Source organism: Naumovozyma castellii, chromosome 5, assembly GCF_000237345.1.
Source record: "Naumovozyma castellii chromosome 5, complete genome".
Lineage (NCBI taxonomy): Eukaryota > Fungi > Ascomycota > Saccharomycetes > Saccharomycetales > Saccharomycetaceae > Naumovozyma > Naumovozyma castellii.
This window is the reverse complement of record NC_016495.1, coordinates 452,259-478,720: the sequence shown is the minus strand read 5'-3', so window position 1 is coordinate 478,720 and position 26,462 is coordinate 452,259. Positions and strand designations below refer to the sequence as shown.

Here is a 26,462-nt window from a genome sequence, read left to right as displayed (position 1 = left end):
CAATATTATTATTATTTTTTCTTTTAGAATATTTAAAATTTAACACTAACGAGAGATTACTTATTATAGTTATAATTATTTATAAACGTTTCTTCTATTTCTCCCAAAGAAGAAAATAAATTAATGTGATGCACCTAAAAATATTGCTGCAAATAGAGAAGCGACCATCACTAAAATACCCCAAATTAGCAATAATAGTCCAGCGTATTTAAATATCTTAGTCTTCAATGGGATTTCTTCGTCAGCCTCAGTATATTCAGATCCAATTAAAGTAAAGCCAAACAAGCCCGGTAAGATAAATGAAATGGAAGTGGACCCAGTGGCACCAACAATGGCCAATACATGAGCTAACGATGTGACAGAAATTGCAACGGTATAAGCACAAGCAATCAAAATCAAAGTTATAATTTTGAATGTTTTACCTTCTAATGGAGTATTTTCAGGGTTAAAGATTGGATGCTCTTCAATATTAGTCTCAGAAACACTTGGATCAACCTCGGATGTCGGGTTTGATGATGAAGTTGCTGCATCCACATGAGAATCATCGGCATGCTCGGTAAATGTGTTCCAACCAGGTTCCTCAGTTTCATTATTTAGCAAAGTTGCACTTTCTGTCTCGCTTCTAATTATTTGAATTGGACCAGATACTTTTATTTGTTGATTTTGATCTCTTTTCTTGGCCTTATGCTTAATGTAACAAATTATATGATGAATTGATGCCCTCGCTGGATGACATTGTAATGGGAATGCTAATGTAACTAAGAAAACAATAGCTACTCTTCCAATCGTGGAAGTTATAGAATGTGGATATAAAGTGATGATATTGCCCACTATATGATTACCAAATGTGAAATAACCTGCGCCTCCAATCAACACATAAAGAACTAAAGCAAGTAACATAGCGATAATGGCAATAACCTTCACATGAGCAAAACGTGTTTTCTTTTGTTCATTAATCACTGCAAATACATTATGATGGCAAGTGTAGGCAAACACAAAGATTGGTAATGTTGATAAGGGAGAACCTTCATTATGAGGGAACCAAACGGCAAAGTCACCTTTCAAATCTTTAATTTCTTGAGATGGGAAAATGAAATGTACCAAAACCAAAATACATAAATATGCGACGGCAGATATGGCGACCATGGATGCATACCTTAACGAATTTAAATTCTTCAATAGACATAATGGACCAGCCACAAATGCCATAATCAAAGTAATATGGAAAACTCTGTCTAAGAGCAATGCATTTTTAGTTAAACCTGAAACAATTTGTGGCATTAAATCACCAACGACAATCATGTATGATACACCTACACCGAAACATTTAATAGCGATGGCCAAATCAAACACGACGCTTAAATTTGGATTTATTTTTTGAGTCAAAGAGAAGAATGAAGCAGCTCTCTCTGGTGCATAACGATAAACTCTTGCTTGTAGTAGTAACCCAAGTAGTGAACAGAGGCCACATATGGTGAGCATGGCGAAACCAGGTACTAGTCCGAATGGTTTGAATGCAAATGGCATTGCTAGGATACCCGCTCCACATGCTGTATGCAATAGAGTAATCACACCTGAACGAGTATTACTGTATGTAGGTTCTGACATATTTTCTTTATTGTATCTTATCTTATCTTTTGAGTGGTTGGAAATAACTTTTCGATAAATGCTTTTGTTCTATGGGTAAAGAGGAGTATGATTAGGAGTAGGTGAGGAGAGAGGAAAAGAAGTATAAGAACTTATCCTATCCTTTTATATGAAAGGCTCTAGCTTGACCTTAATGGATCGTAAAAAGGTAATAACGTGAAAAAAAGATTATCGAACTGTTAACAGTTTATTTATCGATTGATTGACTGATTACCTTTACCTTTTTCGAATTTGAGATTCGTGTTACGTAATTTATGTTGGTCGAAGATAATAGAAAAATTAATTAATAAAGTGATTTATTAGACAGATACATAGAGAGAATAGAATAGCGTAGTAGATATATAATTAGAAAAACAAACAACTAATCCTTTCACTATATTTAAGCTTCCAAAGCCAAACGACCCTTTGGGTTGGTGACCTTAATACCTAAAGCCTTAGCTCTAGCCAAGATACCGACTCTGTTCTTAGCAGAAACGTTATGAGCGATTTCAGCGGCGTAGGACTTGGTGTGCATGATCAAAGTTTCTAAATCCTTGATGTTAGCAACTAAGAAAGTCTTGTGACCAGATGGAGTCAAGAACTTGGTCTTCTTGTTGGAACCGTAACCAATAGTTGGTTCAGAAATGTTACCTCTGAATCTTCTTCTGACAACGGAATCAATACCCTTTTGCTTTCTCCAGTTTTCAGAGACTCTGTGGTAACGGTCAGAATGATGACGCTTGAACTTCTTAGAGTGCTTCTTGACGATCTTTGGGTGTGGTAAAGCGGAGGCCATCTGTGTAAGAATGAGATAAAACGTTAGTTTTATTTTTATTACTGTTAGTACATTTGAACGAGTTGTTAGACATGAGGATAGCTGTTTAATTGTAACGTTTTGTATTGTGCGTGTGTGCAATTGTCCCTATAAATCACTCCTACTCTCATCGGTAGAGAAGCAGCCATCACAGGATCTTATTAGTTTCATGAGTGGTTGGTAACCCTTCGCATTAGATCTGTATCATCTGTTCACTGTGTCTGCTTTCTTATGGTATCCATTAATAATCTATTAATTAATTCATCCATTATACTGGTTCCTGTTGCATCTCAAACGTATGGATGTTCACTTTTGTTCCGTTACAAATCCATTCCTTATGTTGGTGGTACACATACCTTAATATTCACTGTTCTGTAGCGCTATTTGTTGATCAAGAGATACAATAACCTGTGAGTTCATTAATAGTGGCTATTAAACGTTTGAAATTTTGTATATTCCTGAAGCATCCTTCCCTGTGTTCTCTCTGGCGCGAGCCTAGAGTTAGACGGAGATTTGTTTGCCAGCTAGAGGGAAGGAAACCGACGCAAAAAAACATCGAAATTTCCCAAAAATAAATTCAAAAAATTATTAACCCAAACACCCAAAGAAATTTGAGAATGATCGGATGTTTTCCAGAAAAACAGTCACCATTTTTGTCGTTTATTTCTCCACATTGGAAATTGAAAAATTTGGTTCAGTTGAACTGGCTTTAACGTCAATGAAATTTCAATGGAATGTTTAACCCTCACCCATTGCTTGGCACATCACTTTGGTCACCCCTCTCAACAAACCGCTACAGAGTATAAAAGGGCCCTCATTCCATACATCCTATATACTTTTGTTGTCATTCACCTGTATTACTAAACTGAAACTAAACCAGAATGCAACAATACGATCAACATACACTGCCTGCTTACTACTATTACATCGACCCTGAAACGGCATACAAACCGCAGACTCCGAGCCCGCTGGATGATCTGATATCGGTGTACGGTCTCTCTGATTTGTCTCGTCAAGTGGCAAGAACTACGCCAGATGGTGGGAAGGCTGTCAAATTGAGAAAATCATACAAGAACCAAATAAGTGATCTCTCGGGGAAATTCAACGTTATACCGAACAGAGAAAATGGAAAAGGTGGAGAATTGGCACAGATTTTGTTTCAGAATAATCCAGATATGCTGAATCAAGTTAATCGATCAAAGGATATGTCACAGGAAGAATATTTTAATCAACTACGCGATAGGGATTTGAATTTATTTCAACAATCTAATAATTTGGATTGGAACGTTTGTGAAAATGTGCTGGCCCAATTTGGTAAATCTTATCCATCTGAATTTCAAAATCAACAGGATAATGGATTTGTCGTGGATGATTTGGCATTTGATCTTGATGGGACGGGTAAGGCAACAAGTAATAATGTCAATAATCCTAACGGTAAGAAGAGGAAAAACAAATCAAATGGAAGCTCTATGGCTACACCAACTAGTGATGTTCAAGACGATTTGAAGAGAAGAAGATTGGAGTAAAGAAACTTACATAATTTTTAATGATTTTAAATATTTAAACCATTTAGGTTCAACTAATATACATTCCGCACTAGCATATATCTTACCCTTTTTAAATTTTTCCTGACCAACTAAATATCTCAACCAATCCTTAGTGGGCATGGATTCTACTGTTCCATCAATGATACATTTTCTTCCCTTAGTTTCTCTCACGTTCGCCCTTAACACAATTGTGGAATTTACAGGCAGATCGTTCAAAAACTTTAGCGATAATTTGGCTGTAACACCCCTACCGTTAGGTAACGTGGGGAATCCACAATAACATAAGGCTTCATCCATAAGGAGTGATAATATTCCCTTGTGCACGTTCCCATTTTCGTTACCTAACCCTTCACCCAAATGATAGAACACCACAATAGATTTATCAGCTTCATCATGGAATATAATGGGATCTATCTCTAATTTACCTGGTCCGAATAATACTCCCTGGCCCACATGGTATGGCAAATGATCCTTAGGTAAGGTCTCACTTTGTCTTCGATATATCACACTGGTATCTTCTTCGAAGTTCTTATAGAAGCGATCATTTTGAATCTTAGATATAATGTCTAAACGTTGTAAATGTAATCTATTGTCACCGGGACCTGTTAATTTATCTTTCAAAGACATCGATCCGGCTTCACTGGGCCATGTCTTCATAAAACTTACATATCCCAGCGTGAAACCAGTCGTGGGTAGAATCACTAATCTATTAATACTCCTGAAGATGGAAAACTTTGACATTTTGCTTTGCTCCTCGATATTCTATATGTAGTGCTACGTCTCTGTTCTGCTCCTACTCATGGTCATCTTAGTGAAATACTCCATTTTTCTCGAATTCGCCCTTTATCGATTTTGGCATTGAAAATCGTCGGAGTTAAAATACACAAATGTAGATGAATATATGAAATTAGTCTATTGAGCTGTAACAGCACTAGGAACTTGATAGGTAACAACCAGATCTTCAAAATTGTCCGTGTTATGGATCTGCAACCCATGCTCGTTGGCGAGATGTAATAAACAAATAAAGCAGAAACTAGTTGAAATATCCTTCACAGTATCCTTAGAATATTTCCCACTTATCTCTTGCGATATCTCGGTGAACTTGAAATTAATAACATTTGTATCTTCATTTTCCTTCTCCTCCTCCTTCCGTTTGGCAACTAGCATTTGGATGGAATTCCATATATTCTTTTTCAATCTACGCACATCAACACGTTTGGCAACTCGAGAATAATTAATCTTATTGTCCTTCGGTAGAAATTTATCGTTCTCTTCATTAATTGACGGAGGCGAATGTCCCACATCATCTGCATTTTCATCATCGTCATTATCTTCAAATGCCTGGTTGAAATCAATACCATCATCAAATGGATTATCCATTTCTAGTTCCCTAACGTCACCGTCTTCGTCATTATCGTCATTTGCATGGTTTTCTTCCCTCTTCTCATAATTGTCAGCCCAAAACTGTTCGTCAGCAATTTCTGCTCCGCCATTGTTGGATTTATTTGAGGCATCGCCGTTAAGATGGTTGGAAGTATTGTATCTTAATGATGAACTTGCACCATCTTTACTACTCTTCTTTGGTCTAAATAGACTCATTTTTTGACCTGGCTTAATAAATAATCTTGTTATCTTATCCGTTGAGAAATGATAATCATCTGGCAATAAATAATGTGATGCGTCTTCACGGTCCTTTAATCTCATATCAATATGAGCTTTTTTCTTTGGGGCAAATACCATCTCTTCTAAGGAATCATCATTACTGAAAAAATCAATCTCAAACGCTTGTTTCTTTGTGGGTGGCTTAACAGTATTATCATTACTAGATGTTTGCAAATTGCTGGAATCATTACTAGTCGTCGTTGTCGTCGCTGTTTCTTCCAAACTCTTAGGTAGATTACTCTTTTTAAAATTACGAACTTTCCAATGTTCTCTACCACGCCAATTCTTCTTTAGACTTTCATCAAAATATGCCATTAAATCTTGCTCAAATATACTATTAGCTGCTGCTGTTGCAATGTTCTCATCTCCATCCAATTCATCTGCATTTTCCTCACCATGAACATCATCTTCACCAAGCATATGATCTTCCTCTTGCTGCATAGAGTAATCTAGTTCTTGCCCAATACCTGTATCAAAATCATCTACACCATCGTTCATGTTTAAACTTGCATCAGGTATCACATCTTTCAATTCTTGATCAGTTAAGAAATTGTCAAATTTACTATTCACACTATCAATAAATGATTTTGCCTTGTTGATGTCATCCACCACGTTCCGAAGTTGTTGAATGGAAGAGGATATTTCACATACGGAGATCTGATTAAAATTTATAAAATCCATCCCCAGGGCAAGAATTTCATCTTCAATGGCGTATTTATCCATGGACTCAAAAGCCATATCTGTTAAATTGGTATTAATTTGCAATTCATTGCGAGAATGTTGTATAGATGAATCTTCGATCGGGTCTTCTTCTTCTTCTTCTTCTTCTTCTTCTTCTTCTTCTTCTTCCTCGGGTATGTCTTGGAGTAAGTGTTCCGGTTTGCTTTGATCGGTAATTGACGCATCAAACACTACTCTGGCAGAATCATCGATATTCAATGTATTTAATAGCAAACTCTTGGCGCCACCTTCATCAAAATCAATAAGTGCCTTCTTAAATAAGGGATCGATATTTAATTCCTCGTCTAATTCCTTCATCTTAATGGTATCAAACTCCACCAATGTAGTCTCTAGGACTCTATTGTAATTTCTTCTCCTTGCATTATGATCGTCATCTTTACCAATCGGGAGCCCCGTCAATGGATCAATTCTAACACTATCGTTCCCCTCCGCATCTTCATCTTCTTGATTTTCCTCTCCCTCTTGGCCTTCCTCTTCAGTACCATCTTCACCATTGGGATCCTTATTATTGCCCTGTTTAGGTTTTTTCTGTGCCAGCCCACTCAACAACTTACCGGTCTCATTGGTAACTGAATCCACCCTCGAAGAGTAAATCTTAACACAACCATCCAACGTAGCGGAAGCCTTTTGAAAATTGATATTATTCTCGGCATCCCTTAGCACATTCAGGTCGTAAAAATAGTCAATCAGGGCGAAATTCCAACTATTTCTCGAGTTGATCTTGTTATCCGTGGCCATCTTGATCCATTCTTCGAAGTTGGCCATCACGGTGGATTGGTTTGTAAAGAGGCCCTGCTCATCGTCATCGTTGTCGTAGCGAAGTGCCGTGCTCATTGGATCGGTGCACTGATCTTGCTGTGTGTGTCGTTGGTGTTTGCAAGTTAATGAAGTGATGATGAATGAATCAGATGTTTGTTTTTATTTGTTTTCATTTCGCCTTGCCGCTTGTGAAAATGAAATAAATATGTATAGAAATTTGAGAATTCGATTTAGTATAATATATTTATAGTATTTGATTATTATACGTACATATCACGATGGAAGATAAAAAAAATGTGTGAGATTTGTAATTCAGAAGGTTAGGTTAATTTAATTTAATTTTAGGTTAAGTTATAAACAGAAAAGAAAGAGGCGGTTAGAGGGATGGAGGGGATAAGAATATTTAAAAAGTGGCCACGAATGATTCAGTGGCAGATTTCAAAGAAGCCATCAAGTCCTTGGTTAATTCACCCTTTTCTCTAATGTCTTTCAAGATGGATTCATGATTTGATTTCAAGAATGCTAAGAATGAAGATTCGAATTCACCGATTCTTGATAATTCAATATTATCTAAATGACCATTGACACCTGCGTAAATCAATGGAACTTGTTCTTCTGCAGATAATGGAGAATATTGGTTTTGTTTCAATAATTGAGTTAATCTTTCACCTCTGGTTAAAGTTTGCTTTGTGGAAGCATCTAAATCGGAACCGAATTGAGCAAATGCAGCAACTTCTCTATATTGAGCCAAGAATAATTTCAAAGAACCAGCGACTTGTTTCAAAGCTTTCACTTGAGCAGCGGAACCGACACGAGAGACGGAAAGACCGACATTAATGGCAGGTCTGATACCCTTGTAGAACAATTCTGCTTCCAAAAAGATTTGACCATCAGTAATGGAAATGACATTTGTTGGGATATAAGCAGAGACATCACCACCTTGAGTTTCAATGATTGGTAAGGCGGTCAATGAACCAGCACCTTCCTTTTCAGACATTTTAGCGGCTCTTTCCAATAATCTTGAATGTAAATAAAAGACATCACCTGGGTAAGCTTCACGACCAGGTGGACGTCTCAATAATAGGGATAATTGACGGTATGCGACGGCTTGCTTGGACAAATCATCATAGACAATCAAAGCATGTTTCCCATTATCTCTAAACCATTCACCAATGGATGCAGCGGTGAAAGGAGCTAAATATTGTAATGGAGCAGCTTCAGAAGCGGTAGCAGCAACAATGATAGAATATTTCAAAGCATCATGTTGTTCTAAAGTTTGAACCAATTGAGCCACAGTGGATCTCTTTTGACCAATGGCGACGTAAACACAATACAATTTTTTAGATTCATCCTTACCATTATTCCATCTTTTTTGATTCAAGATAGTATCCAAAGCAACGGCGGTTTTCCCCGTTTGACGATCACCAATGATCAATTCTCTTTGACCTCTCCCAATTGGGACCAAAGCATCAACAGCTTTCAACCCAGTTTGTACAGGTTCATGAACAGATCTTCTTGGCAAGATACCTGGAGCCTTCACTTGAGCTCTTGAGTATTTCTCAGCCTTAATTGGGCCCTTCCCATCAATTGGGTTCCCCAATGCGTCGACAACTCTACCTAACAAGGCAGGACCGACGGGGACATCAACAATCTTCCCCGTTCTCTTAACCAATTCACCCTCTTTAACCAATCTATCGGACCCGAAAAGGACGATACCGACTTGACCTGGTTCTAAATTCAAAGCCATCCCCTTAACACCGGAGGAGAATTCGACCAATTCTTCTGCTTGAATGTTATTTAGACCAAAGACTCTAGCGATACCATCCCCGACAGCTAAGACTCTCCCAGTTTCATTCAAATTAGTGTCGTTGGCGACCCCGCGGATTCTTTCCTCGAGGATCGAGGAGACCTCGGTGGGTTGTGGTTTGCTTGTGGTGGAAGCGAAACGGGCGGTGGATCTTAGGACTCTAGTGAGTGGACGGATCGTGGATGTGGCTGTTTGGCGAAGCATTGCAGTTGTTGTTGTTGTTGTTGTTGTGAAATAGAATATATAAGAGAGTTCAGCCAGAACAAAAGAGTGTTAGAAACGTTTGGTCTTGGATGCTGGAGACGTGAGTGGAATGCAATTGAAGCGAAGTGAAGTGAGTGAAGTTGGGTAGTTGGAAGATGATTAGTTAAATGCAATAAATGTAATTTGTTCGAGGGGAGTTACGGTCTTTAGAATTTCCGGCATTTTCATTGGCGGATTTTTTGAAGTGAAATGTGCCGGGTGACTTTTAGTGTGTAACGTTTTAATGGTGTTCTTTTGGGAGAGTTATAGTCTCAGTTTGGGCTCTGTGATTGTGTTGTAGTTTGATCTGAGATGGTTGTTGAGGTGTGGATACGGATTGGGTATTGGTGTAGTTTTTGTTTTTTTCTGTTCTGTCTTGTTCTGTTCTGTCGCTCTTGTTGGCAATAGGAGTAACGATGTTCAGTGTATTGTACAGTATCTGTGTTCTTGAAAAATGGCACACTGAATACTAGCACTACTCCTATTACCACCAAGCAAACACTACTGTATTCGTCTTTCTTGCATCAAACAACACCATCACCAAACTAAAATAAACCATCCCAAATTCCAGATGGCTGGGTGTTCTTCTTGTCACTTGCTCTTTCTTCTTCTTCAAAGGGACACTGTCCATTTCTGTCCATCCTTCAAATCGCTATTACCCTTTACTGACACACTGACACACTGACACATCCTCCTCTTCTTTCATTATTCACCTTAACAATGGCAATACGTCAAACTCTCCTAAGGAGGGCTTTCACAACAAGACCATACTCCACCATCAACGCAACGCACTCACTCATGCTCCAATCACGTCTAGCAAGACTAACTCATCTTCGTACAGAACCTTCAGCTAACGATATTCGCAAGACCTCCATCATTGGCACCATCGGTCCGCAATCCAACAATGTCCCCACCATTGTTGCTCTCAGGAAGGCTGGTCTCAACATCATCAGAATGAACTTTTCTCATGGATCCCATGAATTCCATCAATCCGTCATCGATAACGCCAGAGAATCAGAGTCCCAATACCATGGAAGGCCCTTAGGTATCGCTTTGGATACAAAGGGCCCTGAGATTAGAACGGGCTCCTTTGTTAGAGACAACGGAGTCCCAGTGAAGACCGGTCATGAGATGATCTTCTCTACGGATCCACAATATAAAGAATGTGGAGATGATCAGATCATGTATGTTGATTATGCAAATATTACTAAAGTTATGGAAGTAGGGAAATTCATTTATGTGGATGATGGTGCCATTTCATTTGAAGTTTTGCAAGTGAAAGATGCAGAAACTTTGAAAGTGAGAGCTCTAAATGATGGTACTTTGAATTCACATAAGGGTGTCAATCTACCGGGGACTGATGTGGATTTACCTGCCTTGTCTGAGAAGGATAAACAGGATTTACAATTTGGTGTGAAGAATAATATTCATATGATATTCGCGTCGTTTATTAGAACTCCGGATGACATAAGAACCATTAGACAATTCTTGGGCGAAGATGGTAAACAGATTAAGATTATTGCCAAGATTGAAAATGAACAAGGTGTCAATAATTTCGATCAAATCTTACAATTGGCGGATGGGGTTATGATTGCAAGAGGTGATTTGGGTATTGAAATTCCAGCTCCAGAAGTCCTTGCAGTACAAAAGAAATTAATTGCTAAATGTAATTTGGCTGGGAAGCCAGTAATTTGTGCCACTCAAATGTTAGAATCTATGACTTATAATCCTAGACCTACAAGGGCAGAAGTCTCAGATGTTGGAAATGCTATCCTAGATGGTGCTGATTGTGTCATGTTATCCGGTGAAACTGCAAAGGGTGCGTATCCAATAGACGCCGTTAACATGATGGCAGACACAGCTTTGATTGCAGAGGAAGCCACAGCTTATTTACCCAATTATGATGATATTAGAAATTGTACACCAAAACCAACCCCTACCACTGAAACAGTGGCTGCATCAGCCGTTGCAGCCGTCTTTGAACAGGATGCCAAGGCCATTATTGTCCTTTCCACTAGTGGGGACACAGCAAGATTATGTTCCAAATATAGACCCAATTGTCCTATAATTTTAATAACAAGGAATGACAATACAGCAAGATTCTCACATTTATACAGGGCTGTATTTCCCTTTGTTTATAATAAACCTGCCCTCGATGATTGGGTTAAAGATGTACAAAATAGAATAGATTTCGGTATTGAAATGGCAAAGCAAATGGGGATATTAACCGTCGGGGATGCAGTCGTGACAATACAAGGGTTTAAGAGTGGTGTAGGTCATTCCAATACCTTACATGTCTTGACCATTTAAGTGGTTCCCCAAGCAGACATTTTTTATTATACCTACAATATCTGATTAACGCTTGACGCATGTTTCTTCAGGATATCATATATATGTAGAGGACACCACCTCCTCCTCCTCTTTATACACAGACAATATAGATAGTTTTTTGTTTTTTGTTTTTTTGTTTATAATATTCATTAGTCCTTTTATAAATCATAATCTATATCAAGTTTACGGACAGTCTGGAATGTATGTTTATTTCTATTCAAGATAGGGACCATCAATTTCATCAATATTCTTTCCCATTCTTGAAACCCTCGCTCTTCATTGTCTCTTCGGGGACACACATTCAGTTTATTGGAAATTAAATTACTCAATCTCAAAACAAGATGGACTCTATTAGAATCGCACAATCGTATCAAATATTTCTCAAACAATTTAACGTCACGTTCATGTGGTCCACCTTCTCTCAAAGTTCCATCCACCCATTCCATAATCATTTGTGAAATTTTTTTGAAATTGGAAATATTTTGAAATTTAATAGGTTCAAATAAACTATTCTCACTAAAGAAATGGGATTTGTAATTCTTAACAAGGTCCTGCCTCTTTGTAATCTCTTCTTCAATTTCTTTACGTTTCGTTTGTTGAATCTTCTTCTTAATTCTTAAATCCTTCTTCAATTCCTCACCTATCTGTGTGGGTAAATTTTCAATAAACTTCTCTTCAAATGATGTTAGTATGTCAAATTTCTTTGGTGGTGAGATTAATCTCATTGTTGGTGTCTCCAGAGATATTTTCCTTTTCTTAAATTCATGGTTCGTTTTATCTTGAATATTATTAGGTGGCGCATTCAACTTGACAAAGGGTAGTTTCAAAGCAGGTTGTTGATTTATCGAGGGAGAACATAGTTTATTAAATTGTATGGAAACACCTCTCACTTCATTGGGCGGGCAACCGATTATCCTATATAAACTTTTCACTTCAGTGGCAATAATACCAAGTTCATTTGTTGGAGTACCGAGACGACTACTCTTATTGAAAGGAACGCATCTCCCCATCCCCAGATATTTAGCAGGTTCAATGGGGGCATCAGGTGCTCTCTTCATAATTTTCAATGTTATTTGAGGTGTCAATTTTTCCAAGTCATTTAATTTTTCGTGTAGATATTGACAACATCTATCGATGAAAGTATCCACTTGGTTAATTTCATTAAATCTGACCCCCCAATTAATCTCCAAAGAAAGTGATTTCCTCTCCAGAATGGATTCCGGATCATATATTAATTTGGAACTCTCTTCATCATCTTTACCTTGCAATGCCAAATGAATCTTGAGACCTAATTTTTGACCCACACAGTCTTGTAATGAAATTAAAGTGGACTCATTTTTCAAATCTTGTAAAGTCAGATTACTTGTAGAAAATTTCTCTCTTAATTTGGAGACGATGGAATACCCGACACCGGGCAAATCATCAGGTTTAAATTCGTTTAAAAAGTCTGAGTCTAATTCATTAGAGTTGAGGATAAAGGCACCATTTGGTTTAGATTTCTTTAAGTTTAACCTTGCCAGGATCAATGAATCTGCACATCCAACACTAATGGAGCAACCTTTAGTTTCCGTAAACACTTTTGCTCTTATATCCCTGCAAATGGTTTCCAATTTCTCTCTGTTTGACATGGGGTCCAATACCATGACACATATGGCTTCATCTATGGACATCGGCAGAATTAGATCAAAAAAATTTGAATCTTTCAACACGTTATAAAAGATTTCAGATTTCTTGGCGAATTGTTCAAAATTGTAAGGTAAAGTTATTAATTTAACATTTGCAGGACATAATTTTTCTGCCTGTGAGACCCACATCCCATTCTTAATTCCATATTTCCTTGCCACGTAATTACAACTTGCAATATCAGAATTTTTATTCCCATGGCATACTACGATGGGGTCCACGTCCATATCACACTTTAATTGTGGATCCTTATACATGTATGCCACCGTAGCGAAGAAACAATCGAAATCGAAGTGGAAAATTGTCAGTGGGTCCGTCTTCTCGATGGTCCTAGTGAAATCCATTTCATTAAGGAATTTGGCTCTCAAATCAGATTTCCAAGTGGATAAGTGATGTAATCTTGAATTTTGGAAATAACTGGAAATAAAATTCGGATCATTACAATCCACTATAGTTTTTGAATCTTGTTTCTTCGGTAATAATAACGGTAATTTCTTTTGTCTTTCATCCAGATTGGTCAATAAGGCGAAATCCTGCCATGGTAACAGTTTCCCCTGAGCAATACTTTGCACTATCCAATCTGGTTTGACGACTTTATAATTTTGAAACTCCAATCTTTTCTTCAAGGGTAAATTGGAGGCGATTATATGGGTGACTTTTTTCTTCGCGGACAAATGATGCAGGAATTTCCCACCATGAAGCACAATCATTTCATGTAGTTGTAGCCTACCTGGTACAGTGTACCCGTTTATGTAAATGATACAATTTTGGAAGATTTGTGGTGGCTCTGCCCCCAGATTGGTTCTATATTGTTCTCTCAACAGCTGATCTTGTTCATCCTGTCTTGCCTTCTTTTCATGAAAGTAGTCACCCCTAGTGTACTCCGGCTCTGTAGTAGTCGTAACAGTAGGAGCCGGGGACGGGTTTCCATCGTTATTGTTTGTAATGTAGTCTATCAATGAATCATCGCTCAAAGTGGACAAGAATGAGGATGCCAGGTCAGACTTCTGACTATGCTTTTCGTCTAGTTGCGCCCTGGAGGTTGTAGTAGCATCTGTAGAAGTGGACGTGAGTATGGCGGCTAGGTCTTCGTCATCCATGCGGTGCTTGTTGTTGGTAACCCTAAACGACGGATCTGTCCTGTCCTGTCTTATCTCATCGCATCGCATCTTATCTAATCTTTTCGTATCCAGATGTGTCAGTGGAATAAGTCTCGCTTCCGCGGAACGAAGGCAAAACGAAGAGGGACAGCACTTGTCCCTTCCTAATTGGGACAGCGCCGCCGTCGCACACGACGTGCCCCAAACGGGACACCCGCGCTGTTTCGTTTCCAGGACACCCACGCACCGCGGCCAAACCCAAGAAACAGCTCCACGTGTCCCTCTGGGTCTGAGCCTGGCCCTGTCCCTTTTCTCGTCCACTGCTCTGCCTTCCACGGCACTTTCCCGTTGGAACCTGAAATTTTTTCATTCTTCTTTGACACTTCCTTCTGCTTCTGCTATTTAAACAACACCAGCTGGCTTTTTGTCCTTGGCTTTCTTCCATACCATTCTCTTTGGCTTCCTTTTTGGCCCAGCCAATATTTATTTATTCAAATCTATATATACTTTTAACCCCTGTTTACATTACATCTATATACCTATATACCCACTCTTGATCCAACCAACTACCAACACCGCATCGCATAATGGACTCTATAATCGCTAACAACCAGAACTTCGCTCCAGTCGTAAAGACTGAGGAATCACAACAGGAACACAATTTCAACAGCTGGATGCTCCAACCCGCAAAGGGCTCCATAATGGACATGCAGCAGCAGCAGCAGCAGGACATCAAACCAGCACTGATCCCATCGAACAACTCCTCCGCCTCACTGGCTTCATCGTGGTTCGAACCATTGGAAAATATCATCTCTTCCGCTTCCGCCTCCACTTCTTCCATCGGTTCTCCATTGGATGAAGCGCAATTCATGCTGCAATCAAGCTCAAACGCCGCCGCCGCCGTCGCTTCCTCACTACCTGACTTGTTGGCTCCTTTCATTAAGAGGGAACAACAGCAGGATTTATTCACACCATTCGATGAGGAGTTCGAAACTAAACAGACTCAGCAGGAAGAACAACAATTGCCACAGAAGAAGAGAGTCAAGAGAGCTCCAAGGAAGAGACTCACCGTGGATCAAAAGCAAGCGCATAACAAGATCGAGAAGAAGTATAGAATCAATATCAATACAAAGATTGCCAAATTGCAACAGATCATTCCATGGGTCTCTAGTGAGAGAACTGCCTTTGAAGTCGCTAATGCAAAGGCAAAGGCGGCTAAGGAAAACAATGATAATGAAGAGAATAATAACAATTTAACGAATTTAACGAATAACAACAACAACAACAATGATAATATTATTAATAACACATTGCAACATTTGAATGTGGGTGGATGCACTAAACTGAATAAGAGTATAATCTTGGAGAAGGCTGTTGATTATATTCTCTATTTGCAAAATAATGAACGTCTTTATGAAATGGAGGTGCAAAGATTGAAAAAAGAGGTGGAATCTTTGAAAAATAAAGATTAACCACCCTCCACACAATAATAATATTATTAAATAACGATAAAATAAACAAAAACAATACCAATTTTAGAATACATTCAAGAAAACACCAAAAAAAATAATCTACTACAACAACAACCACACCGCATAGAAGGAGGAGCAGCATCATCATCATCATCACATTACAATTATACATTTATTTTATTTCATTCCATTTTATTTCTCTCATACCTATTTAACAGACGAACAAAAAAACAATTATACAATTTATATAAGATATAACAACCCACAATGCAATGAAAATTACGATATAATAAAATAAAAAAAAAACAGGCAAATTTATGACTGCACTGATCAGCTCAAAACGAAAATGAAACGGTTCCTGTTTTTTTCTTGTTTGAAAAGAAAAATAGTTTGCTCCAGGGGAGGTTCGAACTCTCGACCTTCAGATTATGAGACTGACGCTCTGCCGACTGAGCTACTGAAGCAAATCTGAAATTTCTATGCTTTTCCTCATTATCATATCATACTTCTTTAATCATTTGTTTTTTCCAAATGAAATAGTATTGAAGCGAGAAGTAGGTCCCCTCAATACTGGAATTTCATGTTACTAATTTAAGATAAATAAGACAGACGAACTAAAATTTATTTATTAATATTTCTTGAAGTTTGTTCTTTCATTTACTTTAAAAATTTGAAATAGATAGACTTGTTCAGCATTTTGATAAATAAATATTAGAAATTTCATTAACTTAGCTTCTTTTTTCTCCACACCCTTCCTAATTTAGTAACATTTATCTAAACTTACACTAAATAACGCGAAGATAAACTTTTAGGCTAATAAATTTATACTACTCTCCCCAGATTTAAAAAATTTAAACAAAGACCACGTCAAGTATCAAAAAAACTATATATTATTATTGGGTTATTAATGCATGCAGCTGGCACCCGGTAACTGTTCCCTCTATGATTCATTAGCTGACCATCAATGCAAACATTTGTCAGCGTTTGTACATGGCGCTCCTCATTTGAAAAATTTTGGGTGTAGCGCGAATTTTTCATCTCCGTCCATGAAAAATTTCAAGGTAATAATATTCAATTATTTTCAATCATATATTAATGAACTTCTTCATCGGAGTTCAAAATTTATTTTGTTTATAAATATATTCTCGTGTGTTTTAACATCACTTCTATTTACCCCAAAACATTTGAAACGCAAAGCTCGTTCTCCATTTTTCTCCCCCCCAAAGAATGTCCTTCGATAATGAAGCTTACCTAGCTGACCAAAATAGACCCCATTGTCTCGAATCTAATGTCTTCTTCGGTTCTTTACAAACCATAGCGACTCAAACCCAATCAATAAAACATGAAAATATAAGATTCTTTATTGCCATCGATATTCCAACACAACAAGCGGCAAAATTATACACAGACGTCATCTCGAACATTTATGACTCCAAAGATGATGTAATAATGATAAATTTCGATTCCAAAGCTATCCCTAACGATTCCCTTTTCCAATCTGATGAATTATTGACTTTCTACCGTTGGAATAATAGTCGTCTTCTGGCATTATCAATGGGTCAAGTTATAGCCAATGCGCCCAACGCCATCACAAATGAATTGGACTATATAATGCAAGGAAATAATAAATTAGATTCTAATATTATTACGCTAGAAAATATTGAAAAATTCCAAGTCTTTAATGATTTTGTTACCATTTTTAAAAACTTGGGGAACAAAATTCTCATATTCGGAGATGTTGAAGATAACGAAAATTTAATCACTTTGTTAATATCGACCGTATTAAGGAAAACACCAACTTTAAAATTAATGGATGCATTACAATTTGTTAAGAATTTGAAAAGTGGTGATGGTTTGCAGTTAAGGGAGGAAAAAATATTTTGGTGTAGTCCACTTATTAATTACCATGAATTTGTAAGGAAAAATAAAATGTATTGGGGACCCTCTTCCAATAAAACAATTAATACTACTTCAATGTTGAGTTATCAGAATATTAATAGTAATCCAATGTTTATGAAGACGAATAAAAGACACGAGGATAATATGATGACAAATCTACCCAAGCAAATCAGCGTATCAAGTAGTAAGAGATCTCGTGCTGATTAAACAATCACAAAAACAAAAAGGGCTCTGTTGTAAAATAAAACTAATTCACTGATATAAATTCTATATAACGAACAATCCACTAGTAATAATAATATGAACACTAATGTAATATTGATTGTAATTTATAGTTTATGTAATCGTGAAGAACGATTCCGATCGACAATCATTTCAAACGAGGTTGGAAAATTTTTTCGAAATGTGTAAGCGATGATTTAAGTATGATTTAGCCCAGTGGTTAAATCGGTGTGACAAGGCAGATTATAACAAGGGGAAGTCAATAAGAAAGATATATATATACTTGACCGACCATGGCTAAGAAGGGAAAGAAGAACCAACAAAACTGGGATGACGATTTGGGTGAAGATATTCCTCAATCTGAAGAATTTGGAACTAGTACCAATGAAACCACTCCAGCTCTAGATGAAAGCGCTAACGGCAGTGTGGAACCAACTGAAGCTGAAGAAGCTGCTCCAGGTGATTTTATGTCTACATTGAAAAAATCAAAGAAGAAATTAGATAAGAAATCTACTGAAGATGAAGAAAAGGCTGCCAATGGGGGTAAACCTGTATTGAAATCTAAGAAGGAAAAGGAAAAGGAGAAGAAGGAGAAGGAAAAGCAAAAGAAGAAAGAACAAGCAGCTAAAAAGAAGGCTCAGCAACAGGCTCAAAAGGAAAAAAACAAAGAACTAAATAAGCAAAACTCCGAAAAGCTTAAAGAGGAAAAGACTCAAAAGCAGAACGGTAATGATAATGCTAAGGCTGAACCAAAGAAACCGGCTAAAAAGGTGCCTGCTGGTCTAGCAGCTTTGAGAAAACAATTAGAATTGAAGAAACAATTGGAAGAACAAGAACGTCTGGAAAGAGAAGAAGAAGAACGTTTAGAACAAGAAGAAGAAGAGCGTGCTGCCAAGGAAGAACAAGAAAAGGAAGCTTCTAGAGCTGAAAAGAAGGAAAAAGAGAAGGCAAAACGTGAAAAATTAAAGGCTGAAGGGAAACTATTAACCAAGAAGCAAAAGGAAGAAAAGAAATTGATGGAAAGAAGACGTGCTGCACTTTTAGCCTCTGGTAATATTAAAGTTGCTGGTTTAGAAAAGAAGAATGGTGACGAAGAAAAAAAAGAAACACACAAAAAGGTCGTGTATGGTAAAAAGAAGAAGAGAGTCACTGATGAAGTATCTTCTGCTGCCTCTACATCCACAGTAAAGAAACAAGAAAAGGAGGAAGCTACTTCTGCTGAAGCTGAAGATGTCTTAATCGACGATTGGGAAAATCTAGCTCTTGATGAAGATGAAGAAAACGAAACCCCAGCTACCGAATCTGAAGCTGTTGCTGAAACCGGTGAAGAAGAAAATAACGCCACAGATGACGAAGAGGTCGAAGAAATCGTTAGAGAAGAGAGTACCGGCACAGTTGTTACAGAAGCTCCACCAGTCGTTTCCTCTGGTAACAAGAAGGATCTACGTTCTCCAATTTGTTGTATCTTGGGTCATGTTGATACTGGTAAGACTAAATTATTAGACAAGATTAGACAAACTAATGTTCAAGGTGGTGAAGCTGGTGGTATCACCCAACAAATTGGTGCTACTTATTTCCCAATTGAAGCTATTAAGCAAAAGACTAAGGTGATGGCTCAATATGAAAAGCAAACCTTTGATGTTCCGGGTTTATTGGTCATTGATACTCCAGGTCACGAATCTTTCACAAATTTGCGTTCAAGAGGTTCCTCCTTATGTAACATTGCCATTTTGGTTATTGATATTATGCATGGTTTGGAACAACAAACAATTGAATCCATCAGGTTATTGAGAGATAGGAAGGCTCCATTTATTGTTGCTTTAAACAAGATTGATAGATTATACGATTGGAAGGAAATTCCAAACAATTCATTCAGAGATTCTTTTGAAAAGCAATCCAGAGCTGTTAAGGAAGAATTCCAAACTAGATTGACCAATATCCAAATTGCCTTGGCTGAACAAGGTTTGAATTCTGAATTATATTTCCAAAACAAAAACATGGCTAAGTACGTTTCTATTGTTCCAACTTCTGCTGTGACAGGTGAAGGTGTACCAGATTTGTTATGGTTATTATTAGAGTTGACTCAAAAGAGAATGTCCAAGCAATTGATGTATCTATCCCATGTTGAAGCAACTATTCTAGAAGTTAAGGTCATTGAGGGTTTCGGTACCACTATTGATGTTATTCTATCTAACGGTTACTTGAGAGAAGGTGATCGTATTGTTTTATGTGGTATGAATGGTCCAATTGTAACGAATATTAGAGCTCTATTGACTCCTCAACCTTTACGTGAACTTCGTCTAAAATCAGAATATGTGCATCATAAAGAAGTCAAGGCTGCTTTAGGTGTTAAGATTGCCGCTAATGACCTAGAAAAGGCTGTGTCTGGTTCAAGACTATTAGTTGTTGGTCCAGATGATGATGAAGAAGAAATGATGGATGATGTTATGGATGATTTGACTGGTCTATTGGACTCTGTTGATACATCTGGTAAGGGTGTTGTCGTGCAAGCTTCTACCTTAGGTTCTCTAGAAGCCTTGTTAGATTTCTTAAAGGATATGAAGATTCCTGTGATGTCTATTGGTTTGGGTCCAGTTTATAAGCGTGATGTTATGAAGGCTGGTACCATGTTGGAAAGAGCTCCTGAATATGCTGTCATGTTATGTTTCGATGTGAAGGTGGACAAGGAAGCTGAACAATATGCTGAACAAGAAGGTATTAAGATTTTCAACGCTGATATTATTTACCATCTATTCGATGCTTTCACAGCTTACCAAGAGAAATTATTGGAAGACCGTCGTAAAGATTTCATGGATTATGCTATCTTCCCATGTGTGCTACAAACTTTGCAAATTATTAACAAGCGTGGTCCAATGATTATTGGTGTTGACGTGATAGAAGGTGAACTTCGTGTTGGGACGCCGATCTGTGCTGTTAGAACGGATCCAGCTACAAAGGAAAGAAATATCATGTTGTTGGGTAAGGTTATATCTTTAGAAATCAACCATCAACCTGTAAATTCTGTTAAGAAGGGTCAAACAGCCGCAGGTGTTGCTGTTCGTCTCGAAGATCCATCAGGACAACAACCGATCTGGGGTCGTCATGTCGATGAATCCGATACTTTGTACTCAATGATTTCCAGAAGGTCTATTGATACTTTGAAGGACCAGGCCTTCAGAGACCAAGTTGCCAGATCTGATTGGTTATTGATCAAGAAGTTGAAGCCAGTCTTCGGTATTGAATAAGGAGAATGTTAATGGGGACTCTATATATAAGAAAACTTTTGTGTACTAATTCTAAATCTGTTTAAACGTGTTTATTTCACCCAATGCATATCATATACTTTTAAAAAAGTATCATCAAAGATTAGCTGTTGGGATTGAGATCGATCTTTATTACCGCCATCTTTGATTTTTCACGTGAAAACTTGCCGCTTCATGAAAAAAAAAACGATTAAAATTTTTTTCATACCAAATGAATATATCTCATCGCAACTTCGAATTAAATATTTGAGGCAAGGTTATTAAGGATTATTATAACATTTAAGCATATAAGTCATGAAGAGAACATCTGAGGGTTCACAGGAGGCAATTTTTCTAAAAAAGCATAAAAAGCAAATTGTCAATCCAATTGATGATGATGGTGTGTCTAATTGTATAGTCCGTGTTCCAGTCTCGTTATACGCTTCATTAGCACCAATGTATCTTCAAAATCCAGTGCAAGGGATAATGAAACAACATCTAAACCCTATGGTTATGAAATATAATAGTATAGTGGGTGGTGTCGTTCTAGGGTATGAGAATTTAAAGATAGTTGATTCCGATCCCTCTAATGATGAAAACTCTAGTGAAAAGCTTGTCAAGCTAACCCCTGATACACCTTTTGGGTTTACATGGTGCGATGTGGAACTATACGTTTGGCAACCCCAGGTTGGAGATGTCTTAGAAGGTTACATCTTTATTCAATCAGCTTCTCATATTGGGTTATTAATCCATGACGCTTTTAATGCCAGTATCAAGAAGAATAATATTCCTACGGATTGGACTTTCATTGAAAATGAAGCAGAATATATAGATGAGGATACCGAAAGTGGTGATAGTCGAACTGATGGTTCAAACGAGGAGACCAACAACCGTTCCGAAACCAAATCATTTGTGAATCGTTCCTTGGGATATTGGGTTGATGCCAATGGTAGTCGTATCGATGGGAAACTAAAATTTAAAGTAAGAAATGTATTTACAACAGGAAGAGTAGTTTCAGTAGAAGGTACCTTACAGGAACACGCCCCAGCTTCATCTAATCAAGTTCGTTCGCAAGCCGAAAACTTACCAGTTGTATCTAATAAAAAGATTGTCTTTGATGAAGAAGTGGAGGAAGAAAACAAAGAAAGTCACAAGGAACTTGAACTATCCGATGTCAAGGAAGATAATGGGTCGGCAATTGTCTATGAACAAAACTCAAGTGATAGCAGCGACGAAAATTCCAGTGACAGTGACTGATTTTACAAAATTCCATTCTTACATAAGACCCCCAATGATATAGATTTTTCGAAGTATTTATTTACTATTGTATAATATCCAACTCAAAACTTTACGTTACGTTTTTCAATGGTCATGATGGCTTCAAGTCTCAAAGTATATATAAGTTTCTATGATTTTAAAAGTCATTAAAGGGTTAAATTAAATGCGTAGAGAATGTATTTATATAACTAAAAATACCATTAACAAAATATCACGGCTTAATAGGCAAAAAAAAATAAAGACTGCCAATATTTAACCCATGTCAAAAGAAAAAAAAGTCCAAAAAAATATTAGTTCAAAATATGTGTAAACGAACATCCGATACGTGGTAAAATGTTCAAACCCACTGTTTAAAATTTGAGTCCCTTAGCCAACCAACTTTCTCGAATGCAGCAAATAATCTGGATGCCTTATTCACATCAATCCTACATGCCTTTTGTGCATCAGTTCTTCTAAATGGCAAACCTTTTTTCAAACGATGTACTTTCTCCAAAAACAATCTCCTCTTGGAATCTAAGTAGAGATCACAAGGTAATCTTAATATTGAAGCTAATTGTAACTCTGCTGGATGTAAATGTTTCTTCAATGGATCATGAGATAGGTCCATAGATGATCCCTTCCATTCAACTTTTAAAGATTTAGTATTATCTGCGGGTAAAGTGCTCAAAGGAGGAGAATAATCAGGTAATTTTTCCCATGACATATTTGGTACATATTGTGGTGCTGAATGGATGGCAAGTGCAGATGCCAAAGGGGATGAAACTGCTGGAGTGGATTTCTTTATTCTATGAATTGGAGTACTTGGTCTCTTGGAGAGTATAGGGTTATAACTATCCCAATCCGTGTCATCGGTTCCATAGACAGATGAAACATATTTCCCATCGTCATAATGAGAGGGTCTTCCGGCTCTTCTACTAGGTCTTTTATGTCTGCCACCTAGCAAATCATCGTCATGAATATATGGGTATTTTCTCACATCAGAATAGTTATAACGTCTTGATCTATTACTTGTATTATAATATCCGCCTTGACGCCTATTTATAATGGAATCATCAAATATTTTGTATTGAGATAGAAACCCATGCGTCGCATGACGATACCTCTTAACAGTTAACCCTGGCTGCCAAATTGGCTTCAGAAGGATATCAGAGTTATCCTCATCTCTGTGAATAGTGGAAAATTTAGGAGACATGGGTGGAGATGGTATCAAATGTTCATCCAGGATAGTGTCCATATGATCTAATTCCGAGTTACTGTTTCTAATCCCGATCCCAATTGAACTAGATCCATCACCTAGTGTTGAATTCTTGTTCTTAACACCATTGGTTGCGATAAGAACTCGTTGATTGAGTAATTCTAATAGTGCTTTATCATTTCCCTCATTGGTGTTATTATTTTTGGAACCAGAAGCGGCTCTGGACGATCCCAAATTGGTATGCTTGGTCTGTGGTGAATACAATTGCATAGTGTATTATCAATTGGTGTTTATAGTGCAGTAATTGAATACCAATTGTCTTTACAGCTCTTGAAAAATCGAAACTCTGAGAGATCATTAAGTGATGACTATCATATTATAAATAGTTTCAGTTGAAAATTCCATCAGCCTTGGGAAAAAGAAACGACGGAAAAAGAAATGTGATCGGCCCTGCATGAAACCTTATTGTCTTTTCTTTTCGCCCCAGATCCAAATGCGGAAATTTTTCAGGGGAACGCGTTACCCGGTGCATTTCGCTCTCATAACCAGTCCATATAGATAGACTACAATGCAAATCAGGTGGGCGCATACGGAACTCCGAACAGATCCTTGATGAGATCGTCAATCTCGTTACTCAGCGAGAAATCATGAGTGTAATTGGTGTTGCTGCTCATTTGGATGAGACCTTGCTTTTCTTGTTCCATCTCGTAGTCAGTGTCCTCTTGCAACCTCTTGGGTAACTGGTACGCTGGGGAGAGACCCTTGTAAAAGATATCGTTGAAGTATTCCAGTTGCTCATCCCATTTGGAGTCGTTCGCACTTGTTAGGTTGGTTTGCTGTCTCAATTTCTTGATACAGTTGATTGCTAATAAACAAACATACAATTGATACAAGGTGGCTTTATTGAAGCTACCAAATTTGTGTTTGAAATTATCAAAGAGAATTTTCAAATCATCTAAGATTTCAAATATGATAATTTGAGATTCCGGACAATCTTCCATAAATGGTTTGTTGAAAGTAAGCACCACAATGTAGTAATAATAGTAAAAGTAAGATATTGTAGGATCTGTAGAAACATCTTCATCTTTTAAAATCTCCTTGGACCAATTTAAAAACCCTGGTAACGATTGACGCCAACTTTGGACTTGTAAGTTGAAATTGTTTAGATACTCAACTTTGGCTTCCGTTTCTTCTGTTTCAATGAAAATCTTGGATGTGAAAATTTGAACAATTCTTGATAATATGATTAAATTTTTCAAAGGTAGTGAAATTTGTAACACATGCTTCCCCACAAATCTGAATTCTTCCGTACCATCTACTTCAGGTAATTCGTCAGATTCTGGGATGGTAGAATTACTAACGCTCAAAGTTGAGGTTCTTCCCAACATTAAACATATAAAATGATCAGCAATATAACACCCCCAATAAATTCTAGATCTAATTTTCAACTCACTGGCTGTTAATTGGACATCGGTATCGTCAGTATACCAAACTTTTGGATCAAGTTGAAATCCCATATCGTACCCGACCCTTATGGCCAAACCGGAGAAATACCATGCCAGTTGATTATTACCTTTTCCTAATTCATAAAAGGCTAAACAAAGTAAAGCCTGGACGGTAGTGATCTTCGCCACGCTATTCTCATCAAATACTAGCTCTAACAGAGTTGATTTACTCTTTTCGTAATATATTTCTGACATATCTTGTAACTCAGGAGTCAATCGACTTCCAACGGCACACATTGCGTAAATTAACTCTTCTGAACAATAATGAGAATCTTTATAATTGTTTTCTGAATGATTGAAAAACCCATATAAGAAACTTTCTCGATGAACAAAGATGAAATGACCTGGGTATAAAAATTTGTAAAAATTCGATAATGACTCTAAAATCTTAGAATCATTGTTTAATGAATTGAGATCACCAATGGTAGCAGCCCTCTTAATAACTGTGGTGTTAAGATCCGAGATACGTTCCTTCAAGTGAGATTCTTTCCCATTAGTGAATGTGGATTCTAAATTTGACGAGGAAGAATTGTTACTAGAAACTAATGGAGACACCGATACTGCTGATGAATTTACAGTAGCTAGCGGTTTATGTTTATAAATAACAGGCCCATCAGGATATAAACTTCCCTTTACAAATGTTCTTTTTCTCTTCTCCACTTGAGATCCATCATGTGGTGGACTTTTATCAGAACGGGGAATGGACGGCACAGTCGTCGGATTTAGAATTGGTACCTTTGGAAGAGTATTATTTGCATTATTGTTTTGAGTATTGGAAGCATTATTCGCTATTGATTCTTGAGTTGATTCTTTCTTAGAAACACTAGGATTGGTTGCTAATTCATCATTCTTGGCAGTGTCAATGAAGCCTGCTATCACATCCCCAATCATCATGTTGTTCAACATCTTTTTGTCGTTGGGATACATTTTATCCACTAAGTTTTTCAAATTGCTTTCTAAGTATGCAATATGACCTTCTAATGATTTAACATATGATGAAGTATATCGCTTCTTCCTCATATCCTCTTCGTTGACATTACAGTTCAATCCAAGTCTAATACAGTTGGCACATGGGAAGTTCAGGTCACATTTCTTTCTTCTTCTCCTACAATTCGAGCAGGCTAATCTCTTTCTCTTAGGATAATCATCTAAAATATCTAGTTCATTACCGTCTTCCCCTTCAAGGAGTTCTCTCTTAGATTTTGTAGGTCCATTGGAATAGTTCATCTCTTCAAATCCTACTGAATGGTAGGTAGTTCAAAGGGGGACGGCGTGTAATTCCGAGATATATGCACAATACCCCAGCAGTATGCTCTATAAAAAACGCCAAGGTTCT

General features: G+C 37.4%; 14 protein-coding genes and 1 non-coding gene across 15 annotated transcripts; 6 read left to right on the top strand and 9 right to left on the bottom strand.

Moving 5' to 3' along the window:
• Positions 1 to 120: 120 nt before the first annotated feature.
• On the bottom strand, positions 121 to 1,608 carry AVT5 (amino acid transporter; the record flags this gene model as incomplete). The annotated part of the gene is made up of 1 exon (XM_003676625.1): positions 121 to 1,608. One exon carries the CDS (start codon positions 1,606 to 1,608, stop codon positions 121 to 123), a length of 1,488 nt encoding a protein of 495 aa, XP_003676673.1.
• Positions 1,609 to 2,026: 418 nt separating this feature from the next.
• Positions 2,027 to 2,422, bottom strand: NCAS0E02430 (60S ribosomal protein eL32; the record flags this gene model as incomplete). The annotated part of the gene is made up of 1 exon (XM_003676624.1): positions 2,027 to 2,422. The coding sequence occupies one exon, from the start codon at positions 2,420 to 2,422 to the stop codon at positions 2,027 to 2,029; it is 396 nt and encodes a 131-aa protein (XP_003676672.1).
• An 899-nt stretch (positions 2,423 to 3,321) lies between these two features.
• ROX3 (Rox3p) lies at positions 3,322 to 3,966 on the top strand (the record flags this gene model as incomplete). The annotated part of the gene is made up of 1 exon (XM_003676623.1): positions 3,322 to 3,966. The coding sequence occupies one exon, from the start codon at positions 3,322 to 3,324 to the stop codon at positions 3,964 to 3,966; it is 645 nt and encodes a 214-aa protein (XP_003676671.1).
• Positions 3,967 to 3,972: 6 nt separating this feature from the next.
• MRX3 (Mrx3p) lies at positions 3,973 to 4,728 on the bottom strand (the record flags this gene model as incomplete). Its single annotated transcript, XM_003676622.1, has 1 exon — positions 3,973 to 4,728. The coding sequence occupies one exon, from the start codon at positions 4,726 to 4,728 to the stop codon at positions 3,973 to 3,975; it is 756 nt and encodes a 251-aa protein (XP_003676670.1).
• A 171-nt stretch (positions 4,729 to 4,899) lies between these two features.
• On the bottom strand, positions 4,900 to 7,224 carry BRN1 (condensin subunit BRN1; the record flags this gene model as incomplete). The annotated part of the gene is made up of 1 exon (XM_003676621.1): positions 4,900 to 7,224. One exon carries the CDS (start codon positions 7,222 to 7,224, stop codon positions 4,900 to 4,902), a length of 2,325 nt encoding a protein of 774 aa, XP_003676669.1.
• Positions 7,225 to 7,552: 328 nt separating this feature from the next.
• Positions 7,553 to 9,160, bottom strand: ATP1 (F1F0 ATP synthase subunit alpha; the record flags this gene model as incomplete). Its single annotated transcript, XM_003676620.1, has 1 exon — positions 7,553 to 9,160. The coding sequence occupies one exon, from the start codon at positions 9,158 to 9,160 to the stop codon at positions 7,553 to 7,555; it is 1,608 nt and encodes a 535-aa protein (XP_003676668.1).
• Positions 9,161 to 9,919: 759 nt separating this feature from the next.
• Positions 9,920 to 11,509, top strand: NCAS0E02380 (pyruvate kinase PYK2; the record flags this gene model as incomplete). Its single annotated transcript, XM_003676619.1, has 1 exon — positions 9,920 to 11,509. One exon carries the CDS (start codon positions 9,920 to 9,922, stop codon positions 11,507 to 11,509), a length of 1,590 nt encoding a protein of 529 aa, XP_003676667.1.
• A 179-nt stretch (positions 11,510 to 11,688) lies between these two features.
• On the bottom strand, positions 11,689 to 14,382 carry REV1 (deoxycytidyl transferase; the record flags this gene model as incomplete). Its single annotated transcript, XM_003676618.1, has 1 exon — positions 11,689 to 14,382. One exon carries the CDS (start codon positions 14,380 to 14,382, stop codon positions 11,689 to 11,691), a length of 2,694 nt encoding a protein of 897 aa, XP_003676666.1.
• A 518-nt stretch (positions 14,383 to 14,900) lies between these two features.
• NCAS0E02360 (basic helix-loop-helix domain-containing protein) lies at positions 14,901 to 15,785 on the top strand (the record flags this gene model as incomplete). The annotated part of the gene is made up of 1 exon (XM_003676617.1): positions 14,901 to 15,785. The coding sequence occupies one exon, from the start codon at positions 14,901 to 14,903 to the stop codon at positions 15,783 to 15,785; it is 885 nt and encodes a 294-aa protein (XP_003676665.1).
• A 391-nt stretch (positions 15,786 to 16,176) lies between these two features.
• Positions 16,177 to 16,249, bottom strand: NCAS0Etrna6M. Its single transcript has one exon. It is a non-coding gene; the product is annotated as a tRNA-Met (tRNA).
• A 763-nt stretch (positions 16,250 to 17,012) lies between these two features.
• Positions 17,013 to 17,891, top strand: NCAS0E02350 (uncharacterized protein; the record flags this gene model as incomplete). The annotated part of the gene is made up of 1 exon (XM_003676616.1): positions 17,013 to 17,891. The coding sequence occupies one exon, from the start codon at positions 17,013 to 17,015 to the stop codon at positions 17,889 to 17,891; it is 879 nt and encodes a 292-aa protein (XP_003676664.1).
• A 308-nt stretch (positions 17,892 to 18,199) lies between these two features.
• On the top strand, positions 18,200 to 21,151 carry FUN12 (translation initiation factor eIF5B; the record flags this gene model as incomplete). Its single annotated transcript, XM_003676615.1, has 1 exon — positions 18,200 to 21,151. The coding sequence occupies one exon, from the start codon at positions 18,200 to 18,202 to the stop codon at positions 21,149 to 21,151; it is 2,952 nt and encodes a 983-aa protein (XP_003676663.1).
• Positions 21,152 to 21,463: 312 nt separating this feature from the next.
• RPA43 (DNA-directed RNA polymerase I subunit RPA43) lies at positions 21,464 to 22,405 on the top strand (the record flags this gene model as incomplete). The annotated part of the gene is made up of 1 exon (XM_003676614.1): positions 21,464 to 22,405. The coding sequence occupies one exon, from the start codon at positions 21,464 to 21,466 to the stop codon at positions 22,403 to 22,405; it is 942 nt and encodes a 313-aa protein (XP_003676662.1).
• A 358-nt stretch (positions 22,406 to 22,763) lies between these two features.
• Positions 22,764 to 23,891, bottom strand: NCAS0E02320 (uncharacterized protein; the record flags this gene model as incomplete). Its single annotated transcript, XM_003676613.1, has 1 exon — positions 22,764 to 23,891. The coding sequence occupies one exon, from the start codon at positions 23,889 to 23,891 to the stop codon at positions 22,764 to 22,766; it is 1,128 nt and encodes a 375-aa protein (XP_003676661.1).
• Positions 23,892 to 24,196: 305 nt separating this feature from the next.
• Positions 24,197 to 26,353, bottom strand: TEA1 (Tea1p; the record flags this gene model as incomplete). The annotated part of the gene is made up of 1 exon (XM_003676612.1): positions 24,197 to 26,353. One exon carries the CDS (start codon positions 26,351 to 26,353, stop codon positions 24,197 to 24,199), a length of 2,157 nt encoding a protein of 718 aa, XP_003676660.1.
• Positions 26,354 to 26,462: the final 109 nt, after the last annotated feature.